General features: G+C 48.7%; 1 protein-coding gene across 1 annotated transcript; it reads left to right on the top strand.

Annotated features, from left to right (window-relative positions):
* Positions 1-5463: 5463 nt before the first annotated feature.
* On the top strand, positions 5464-9465 carry LOC117871567 (axoneme-associated protein mst101(2)-like). The gene is made up of 3 exons (XM_034759389.1): positions 5464-5746; positions 5918-6720; positions 7522-9465. The coding sequence occupies exons 1-3, from the start codon at positions 5464-5466 to the stop codon at positions 9463-9465; spliced, it is 3030 nt and encodes a 1009-aa protein (XP_034615280.1).
* Positions 9466-10082: the final 617 nt, after the last annotated feature.

The raw sequence follows: 10082 nt of genomic DNA, 5'->3' as shown, positions 1-10082 counted from the left end.
CAGGTGCCACCCCAAGCACGTGCTTGGTTGCCTGGTGCCTGGAGCCGGCCCTGGCCATAATAACTCAGGCTATGATCTTGTCAGATCTTATAAACTAAACTGGGGTCAGGCAGACTCAGTGGAAGGATAGAAGACCTCTAGGAAGGTGTTTGTGACTTAGTAGATGGCATTCTTCTGTCTGGGTCTTTACTGAACCGTTTCCCAGCACAGTGTTAGAGGAGGAATAATACTGTTGGAAGTGCTAACTTCTGGATCAAATACAAGACAGAGGTTCTGATCACTTGTGATAATTCAAAATTGCCCAGCTACTACAGTAATGTGTGCGTTACTAATGCCCTAGACAGATTAGCTTTCATTTTTCCAGGTGGGTGCTCCACCCCCACTCTTCCCTGAGACTCTGCCACCACTCTGCCCCTTCCCCCACCCTCACTCCACCTCTTCCCTCCCCCTAGCGCCACCCACCCACTGACAAACAGCTGATCGGCAAGTGTCTGGTGGGTACCAAGCATCCTATTTTTTTCCGTGGGTGCTCCAGCCCCAGAGAACCCACAGAGTTGGTGGCTATGCTAATCACTACAAGATTTTTATGCCGCTCCCTGGTTTTGGGGGCCACCCAGTACCAATTTGGCCTGTGATGTAAGGTGGAGCAGCCTTAGAGCTGTTGTAATTTATACCCAGCTGCCTATGACCACAAGGGGCCATTCTCACAGCCAGGCATTTCCAAGGCATGGCAGCACACCAGCCAAGCCGCTTTCCCCCAGCCATGCTCTGCACTCTGGGGGATCAAAGCTCTGGTGATGTAATGCTGTTAGCCAGCTCTCAGCCATCTGGGGCTTCCATTTATAGATGGGAAATACCCACATCGTTGGTTAGGCTGGCATAGCCTCTTAGCAAAGTCAGTAAAGCTTGGAGGACCAGAGCAGTGCAAAGGAGCCATAGCATAGCGGAGAATCTCACCTGTTTTGTTTTATATATACAGTAACTCCTCACTTAAAGTTGTACCGGTTAACGTTGTTTTGTTGTTACGTTGCTGATCAATTAGGGAACATGCTCCTTTAAAGTTATGTAATGCGCCCTTCTAACGTCGTTTGCCAGCCGCCTGCTTTGTCTACTGCTTGCAGGAAGAGCCCCTTGCAGCTAGCTGGTGGGGGCTTGGAACCAGGGTGGACCGGCAGCCCCCTATCAGCTCCTCGCTCCCCTAAGTTCCCTGTGCAGCAGCTGCCTGCAGTTCAGCTGTGTCCCTCCGCCCACTAGGGTGACCAGACGTCCTGATTTTATCGGGACTGTCCCGATATTTCCTTGTTTGTCCCGCGTCCCGACCGATGTCTGGTCGGGACACTGGACAAACAAGGAAATGCTCCGGAGCCCGGAAGTGGTCGTGCCCTCCCCGGCCCTGACTCCGTCCCCTCCTCCCCCGATTGGCTCCCTCCCTGAATCCCCGCCTCTTCCCCAGGATCGCCCTTCCTCCTTCCTCCACAAGCGCTGGAGGGAGGCCCGGGAGACGCAGGGGAAGCCCGGGGCTGGAGTGAGTGAGAGTCCGGCCTGGCCCAAGCAGGCAGGACTCAGTCGGGCGGTAGGGAGAGTAGGGGGGTGGGACTCGGGAGCAGCTGCTGCTGCTGCAGCTCCCACTGCCGCGGGGGGAGGAAGCAGCTGATGGCCAAGCTCGGCAGCTGTGGCTCTGGTGCCCCCCCCCCCAAGCCTGGGCCTGCTGCGGGTCCCAGCAGTGCGCACGCTGCGCCCAGCCCCTGGCCGGTCGCGTCTGGGCTGCTGCCTAGCTGGTGCTATCCCGCGGCGGCCCCGGGGCAGAGGCATCAGCAGCCCAGCCCCGTTCGTTCCCCTGCGGGACCCGAGCGGGACGGGGGGCCTGGGGCCTCCTGCCCCCACTCCGGGGCCGCCGCGGGATTGCACCAGCTGGGCAGCCAGCCCAGACGTGACCGGCCAGGGGCTGGGTGCATGCAGCGTGTGTGCTGCTAGGTCCCCGCAGCAGGCCCAGGCTCGGGGGGTTTGGGGGCGCCAGAGCCGCAGCTGCCGAGCTTGGCCATCAGCTGCTTCCTCCCCCCGCGGCAGTGGGAGCTGCAGCAGCAGCTGCTCCCGAGTCCCGCTGCCCAGGGGTGAGAACAGCCGCCGCCTGGCCCCGCGGGCCGCCCCCTACTCTCCCTACCGCCCGACTGAGTCCTGCCTGCTCGGGGCCAGGCCGGACTCTCACTCACCCCGGCCCCGCGCTTTCCCTGCGTCTCCCGGGCCTCCCTCCAGCGCTTGTGGAGGAAGGGTGGGGTTTTTGTTTTTGTTTTTTTGCCCTCCACCGCCACGCCCCCCCGTGTCACCCTCCTCAAGCTTCGGTCCCCGCTCTTGGGGTCATGTAGTAATTTTTGTTGTCGGAAGGGGGTCGCAGTGCAATGAAGTTTGAGAACCCTGACCTAGCTAAAATAAATGTTTGATACATTTAAAGTAATCACCTTCTTCCACTAGGTGGCACCATTAGACTTACTACAGTAAAAGTCACATTCTAATTTGTGTTTTAGTTTTTCATCTCTCGTTTCCATTCATTCCCCTTTTTGAGTTTAAAAAAATGGATTGGTAAGCTGAGGAGGGTGAAATCGCTAGACACTTTTTTCTCAGTACCAGAGCTGTGCAGAATTAGCAGGTTTATCATAGCATAGAGAGAGTGGTTGCTTGGTGAGGAGGTTTTGAGTGGAAGCTCCATGTTCAAAGGTCATCATTGGCTGAAGGGAGGATTGGGAAAATCCTGGAAAAAGACAAGGTCTGAGGTACACACTGGAGATGTGTGGATGAAGTGCTATAAATGCAAGACCAAGAAATATGTAGTGCAGTGTGTGGTGTTGTAACCATGTTGGTCCCAGGATATTAGAGAGGCAAGGTGGATGAGGTAACATATTTCATTGGACCAGCTTCAGCTGGTGTGAGAGAGAAGCTTTTGGGCTACACAGAACTTGTCTTCAGGTCTGGGAAAGAAGAACTTTGTGTAGCTCAAAAGCTTCTGTCTCTCATCAACATAAACTGGTCCAAAAAGGATATTCCCTCGCCCAGATAGTGCAATGGGCAGTGAGTGGGGTTCAAAGGTAAATAATTGGTGAGGCTGATTCTGACAACCTCATTAGTCAAAGACTTTGGGGCAAAGAGGTGAGGTGGATATCCAGAAGGTCAGAGGGGAGGAGAAGGAGGTGGTAGTTGAGAAGTGGGATGCTGAGAGCATGGACAAGAGTTTAAGCCATTGAGATGGATAGGAAAGGACAGATTTTTTGTATGTTGTGGAGGAAGAAGTGGCAGGATTTCATCTTGGCCTGGCCATGGGACATGGAGGGACTTGGAGAAACGATCTTACAGCTGAGAAATGTCCTTGCTCTAGCACCCCATCATGCCAGTCCAGACTGTTGGAACTTCGAGAGCCGAACCCAATTCTAGAAATGACACAAAGTGAATACCTAGGAAAGTCTGATATCTAATGGACTGTACCATGGAGGGCCAACCTACTGAAGCTGTCCTGCAGTGGCTCAAAAGTGTGAGTACCAACCTCAGGGCAAACTGTTAAGAGCAGGGCACAAACCCCAAACTGGCTGTGAGTTCTGTACTTAGATTTCATCAACCAAATACCAAGTGTAAACTCCTCATGCACTATAACAGCCTAATCATGGAGTCACAGCTAGTCCCCTTGGGTACTCCGATGTATCTTGTCACCTAGGCAACCTTGCCTTTGTGACAGATGGTCCCTTACCCCAAAAATCACAACAATATTCAGGCTACTCCTGGTCCCAAAGAACCAGTCACTTACCCCAGGTCAGTGGCATCAAAGCAATGCTCGTAGCCAATCCTATAATAAACTATCTAAAGATTTATTAACTAGGAAAAGGAAATATGAGAGTTATTGACAAGGGTTAAAGCAGGTAAACATACACAAACAAATGAATTACTGTCCTAGGCTCCAAAAGGTAATAGAAACTTCTATAATAAGCAAGCCCTATATGTCCCTTAGGGCTAACCCAGGCTAAACATGTGAGATCTTTTGCTTATGCCTAGAAAACCTTGCACTCAAGAGTCTTCTTGTTAGGGGTTTAATATCCCATTCCCCCCACCCCTTGTTTGAGGGGCCAGTTCAGCTGATAGGAGGAATTCACTCACATGTTCACTTCATTGGAGGAGCAGGGGGATGGGAAGAGCAATCAACAAAGTATTTTAGCCTTACGTGTTCCACAATAGTTCATCTGGTGTCTATGGGCCTTCTCTGTTGGGCAGGACCTAACACCTTCTGTTGAAAGCTAGCATTTTTCATACTAATTCATGTCTCCTTCCTGTCTAATGATTTACACAATTACAGAGAATCACAATGCAAATACTCCAATATTACCTTACAATATGGGTGCTATAAGTGAGATTAATGCATGCAGCAATTTACAAACATTCAATAAAGTCTAAACGCTAAGCACATTTATAACTCTACTATCTATTCATCAATACTAATATATAGCTGAACCAGACTAATTCTAGCTATGTATTTATCAGTATCCAAGTGAGGCATGCGGACTTTGGCATCAGTTGGCACCTGGCTTGCCAGCGTCACAGGCGATGGAGATCCACAGAGGCTGACCCGTCGACCCTGAATTGATGAAAAAAAGTGATGTAAAGATGCTTACATCGCAGTGACATGCAGAAAACACTTTAGGAGCCCTTTGAAGTGAAATTGAGGTGTTTTCTGTGACTCTGGTGGAGTTCTTGGCTTGTCTGGATGCAGCTAAATCATCCCTCCTGAAATATTTGCTTCAAAATGCTTCTGAAGAGCAATTTATAACTTTGGCATAAACGAGTTCTCCCAAATGTTTGAAAAATGTCCCAGAGGATATCCCTCATATTCGCTCTGAGATTTTCATTCCCATTCCCCGCTTCAAAGTACTCAAGTTGAACATTGTGCTATAGTATCAACATAGTTAGTATATTTTCACTAATGGCATATAAACATAGCAGCAAAGCACAGCTTAATAGACGATTGTTAGCCAGATTCTGCCTATGGTGGTGAAAAAGAATTTTTGTTCAAATGAGAAGACAAATGAATAAATTCCCCAGTCTTGTACCCACTTCTGTCTGCAGCATACACACCCCTTGGTAGACAACATATAGTCTGAGGAGGTAAATTTTTGTGGGAACTCCTTCTTAAAACATTGGCAGCACGTGACTTTAAGAACATATCTCAGGATTCTGATGATGACATGATTTATGACATCACAAAAACCATTGCAGTTTATGAAGTCAATAGGACCCTGAGGATGACTTTTAGCCTTGTAAGAGGATTCAGGACAATGGGAGAAGAAGGAAGAAAGATGTTTGCCATGAGGCCTCAAGTTAACTTCTTAACCAAATCCTTGTCTGGAGTGAGTCATTTTCCTGCTTTTCCTTCCTTCTGCCTCCATTGAGACCAAACTGTGTCCCATACTCTCTCCTGGGATGGGCACCATGAATCCTAGGACAGTTCACAGTGAGATGCAGGACTTGGCAAAATTGAATCAGGGCTTTATAAATTCTGAAGATCGCCGCTTCCTTCGGGAATCAGTAGCGAGTATGGAAAATTCCATGTCTCCCACTACAAGCCATACAGCTGCAGGTGAGATGATCAGGGAGTCAGATAAGCTCCTGAAAGAGGCTGGGAACAAAGAGAATGATTTGGAAATTGATGCAGAGGAGGTGATTGAACCAGACCAAGATGATCACCAAGAGATGGTAGACCGAAACTTGCAGCTAACAGATGAGATGACGAAGAAGGCCAATGAAAAGAATAGGGAGGCCTTTGATGTCCTGTCTAAAGGTGAACTTCAGAAAGCAATTGACTTGTTCTCAGATGCCATCAAACTGAATCCATACTTTGTCAACTCGTATACTAACAGAGCCAATGTTTTTGTGCATCTGCAGAAACCAAATGCTGCCATTAGTGACTGTAACAGAGCCATAGAGCTCAACCCTAACTTAGCACAGCCCTACAAGGTGCGAGGAAAAGCACTCCAGCTCCTGGGGCTCTTGGAAGAAGCAGCTTGTGACCTGGCCTTGGCTTGCAAACTGGGTTATGATGAAGATGTCAGTAATGTGGTCAAGGAAGTGCAGGTGAGAACCCAGAAGAACTCTGAACACAAAACAAAGAATGAGCAAAAATGTAAGCACAGGAAGACACTGGAGAGAGTGAAAAGGGCTCTGGCAAAAGAAAGAGCTGATAAGACAGTCTCCTGGGATCAGGAAAAAGCTCAGAGGGAGAAGGAGTCCAGTGAGGAGCCCGAGAGTGAGGAGAGTGAGTTGGAGATTGATAATGAAGGGGTGATTGAACCCGATAAGGATGAGCCCCAAGAGATGGGCGATGAGAATCTGAAGGTAACAGACGAAATGATGAAGCAGGCCATTGAAAAGAAGAGGGAGGCTTTTGATGCAATGGGTAAAGGAGAACTTCAAAGAGCTGTTGATTTGTTCACAGATGCCATCAAACTAAACCCACGGCTTACGATTTTATATGCCAACCGAGCCAGTGTCTATGTGCAGTTGCAGAAGCCAAATGCTGCCATTAGAGACTGTGACAGAGCCATAAATATCAACCCTGACTCCGCACAGCCCTACAAGTGGCGAGGGAAAGCGCTCCGGCTCCTGGGTTACTGGCAGGAGGCTGCTGAGGACCTGTCCTTGGCCTGTCAGCTGGATTATGATGAAGAGACCAATGCCATGCTGAATGAGGTGCAGCCAAGGGCCCAGAAAATCACCCACCACTGGAGAAAGTATGAGCAAAAGCAAAAGGAAAAGAGATTTCAGGAGGCCCTGGAGAGAATGAAGAAAGCCATGGAGGAGAGGGAGGGAGCTCAACTTCAGACACCTGAGGAAAGAGATGAGCTTGAGGCCTGGCAAGAAAAGGAAAGAGCTCAGCCTCAGAATACCCAGAAACGTGAAAGAGTTAAGCTTCAGGCCTCCTGGGAACAATGGGGTGCACATCTTAAATACTCTACAGTACAAGAAGGAGCTCTGCCAGTGGCCCATGGTGATAAGGAGAATTTCCAGCTGAAGGCCCAGGGGAGAGCTGAGAGTGAGGAAGAGTCCAGTGAGGAGAGTGAGTTGGAGATCAATAACGAAGGGGTGATTGAACCCGATGAGGATGAGCCCCAAGAGATGGGCGATGAGAATCTGAAGGTAACAGACGAAATGATGAAGCAGGCCATTGAAAAGAAGAGGGAGGCTTTTGATGCAATGGGTAAAGGAGAACTTCAGAGAGCTGTTGATTTGTTCACAGATGCCATCAAACTGAACCCACGGCTTACGATTTTATATGCCAACCGAGCCAGTGTCTATGTGCGGTTGCAGAAGCCAAATGCTGCCATTAGAGACTGTGACAGAGCCATAAATATCAACCCTGATTCCGCACAGCCCTACAAGTGGCGAGGAAAAGCGCTCCAACTCCTGGGTTACTGGCAGGAGGCTGCCAAGGACCTGTCCTTGGCCTGTCAGCTGGATTATGATGAAGAGACCAATGCCATGCTGAATGAGGTGCAGCCAAGGGCCCAGAAAATCACCCACCACTGGAGGAAGTATGAGCAAAAGTGCAAGGATGATGAATTTAAGGAGATGGTAGAGAGGATAAAGAAAGTCTTGGAGGAGCAGGAGAGTGCTCAGAAAGCCCTGGAAGAACAGGAGATAGATGAGAAAGCAGCCCTGGAGGAACAGGAGAAATCCATGAAGGATCCTGAGACAACTGAGCAGATAGTGCTGAAAGAACAGGAGGACAATCAACAGGAGCCAATGGAGGAACAAGAGAGAGCTCAGAAGAAGGCATTGAAACAAGAGTCAGTTCAGCAGATCGATCTGGAGGAACAGTTAATAGCTTTGCAGACTGAGCTGGAAGAACAGTTGAAAACTCAGCAGATGGAGCTGGAGGAAGAGGATAGAGCTCTGCAGAAGTTGCTGGAGGAACAGGAGAGGACCCAGAAGAAGGTGCTGGAAAAACAGGAGAGGACCCAGATGAAGGCTCTGGAAGAACTGGAAAGAGCTCAAAACCTGGCTCTGAAGGAACTGGAAAGAGCTCAGAAGAAGGTCTTAGAGGAACAGGAAAAAACTCAGAAGGCAGCCCTGGAAGAACAGGAGAGAGCTCAGAAGAAATCCCAGAAGGAAAAGGAGAGGGCTGAGAAAGCCCTGGAGGAACTGGCAAGAGCTCATAAAATGGCCCTGAAGGAACTGGAGATTGCTCAGAAAAAAGGCCTGGAGGAACATGAAAGAGCCCAGCAGAAGGCCTTGGCAGAACAAAAGAAAGCTCATATGGCTATGGAAGAACTGGAGAAAGCTCATAAGAAGCAAGAGAGAGCGCAGAAGGCTGCCCTAGAGGAGCAGAGGAGAGCTCAGAAGGCACTAGAGGTACTGGAAAGAGAACAGAGAAAGGTCATGGAGGAGCAGAAGAGAGCTCAAAAGAAGGTGATAGAGGAACAGGAAAAAGCCCAGAAAGCCCAGGAGGAACTGGCAAGAGTTCAGCAGCAGACTCTAGAGGAAAAAGAGAGAGCTCAGAAGAAGACCAGAGAGGAACAGGAGAGAGCCCAGAAAGCCCTGGAAGAACTGGTGAGAGCTCAGAAAGAGGCCCTAGATGAACAAGAGAGAGCTCAGAAGAAGGCTACAGAAGAACAGAAGAGGGCTAAAAAGGCCTTGGAGGAACTGGAGAGAGCTCAGAAAAAAGCCTTCGAGGAACTGGAGAGAGCTCAGAAAAAGGCCTTGGAGGAACAAGAGAGAGCTCGAAAGAAAGNGGAACTGGAGAGAGCTCAGAAAAAGGCCTTGGAGGAACAAGAGAGAGCTCGAAAGAAAGCCCTGGAGGAACAGGAGAGGGCTCAAAAAGGCCTGGAGGAACTGGAGAAAGCTCAGAAAAAGGCATTGGAGGAACTGGAGAGAGCTCAGAAAGAGGTACTGCAGGAACAAGAGAAAGCTCAGAAGAAAGCCCTGGAGGAACAAGAGAAAGCTCAGAAGAAAGCCCTGGAGGAACAAGAGAAAGCTCAGAAGAAAGCTCTGGAGGAACAGAAGAGGGCTCAGAAAGCTCTGGAGAAACTGGAGAGAGCTCAGAAAAAATCCCTAGAGGAGCTGCAAAGAGTTCAGAAAGGGGTCTTGGATGAGCCAGAAAAAGCTCAGAAGGCGGCCCTGGAGGAACATGAGAAAGCTCAGAAAAAGGTTCCAGAGGAACAGGAGGAAGCTCAGAAAGAGGCCCCAGAAGAACATGAAGGAACTCATAAAATGTTTTGTGAAGACCTAGAAAGAGCACAGAAAAAAGACTTAGAGGAATGGGAGAAAGCTCATGAAAAGGTCTGTGTAGAACAGGAAAGAGATCAGGAGAAAGACATAGAGGAACAGGAAACAGCCACGGAGGAACAACTGAGAGCTCAAAAAGGGCCAGAGCATGCAACAAGTTCATTAAGACCGCTCGCAAAATCTATTTGGGACTATTTTGAATCAGGCTAGACTCAGAATTCTGAGCCATTGTCTGAGTTTGTCCTGGAACCCAGCAAACATTAACAAACACAGGAATCAATGCGTGCTCACTGCAGTGTGTAAATTTAGAGGTCGTGTACAACTGCTGTTTTCATTAAAGTGAAATTAAAACACAAATATGAACAGAATTTTTCCATTATTTTTTATTTCTCTATCTAAACAGTTTTTAAAAGATTAAAGCACTTCTCATGCAGTGTTTTGACGCATGCACAAGTATACATAGACTATGTGGAATGCTCCTCTCCAGTTGAATATGAGTGCCTCAGGTACTCAGTCACTGGGCTGTAGAGTAGGTTAAAGAACCCCAAGACACTTCCTTCATCAGCCTAAGTATTGCTACACTAATAGATAAACTGCAAATGGAGCTTGCACATCTCTGTTTCTCTGCCAATGTCTATTTGATCCCCTGGTACTTTCTCAAAGACCCATCTGTGAAGGGGAGGAGGGTTTGGAATCTTCATCTCCTGATCATTCTTCCTGTAAAAGGGGATGAGGGAAAGAAGACATTGAACATGCTGCCAACAGAAAATCTGTGGGAGGGATTTGAGCAGCAAATGAGAGCTGACCGTGACCAGCTGGATGAGGAG

The sequence above is a fragment of the Trachemys scripta genome, chromosome 2 (genome assembly GCF_013100865.1).
Source record: "Trachemys scripta elegans isolate TJP31775 chromosome 2, CAS_Tse_1.0, whole genome shotgun sequence".
Classification (NCBI taxonomy): Eukaryota; Metazoa; Chordata; order Testudines; family Emydidae; genus Trachemys; species Trachemys scripta.
The sequence above is the reverse complement of the archived record's forward strand: the minus strand, read 5'-3'. Positions and strand labels throughout refer to the sequence as shown.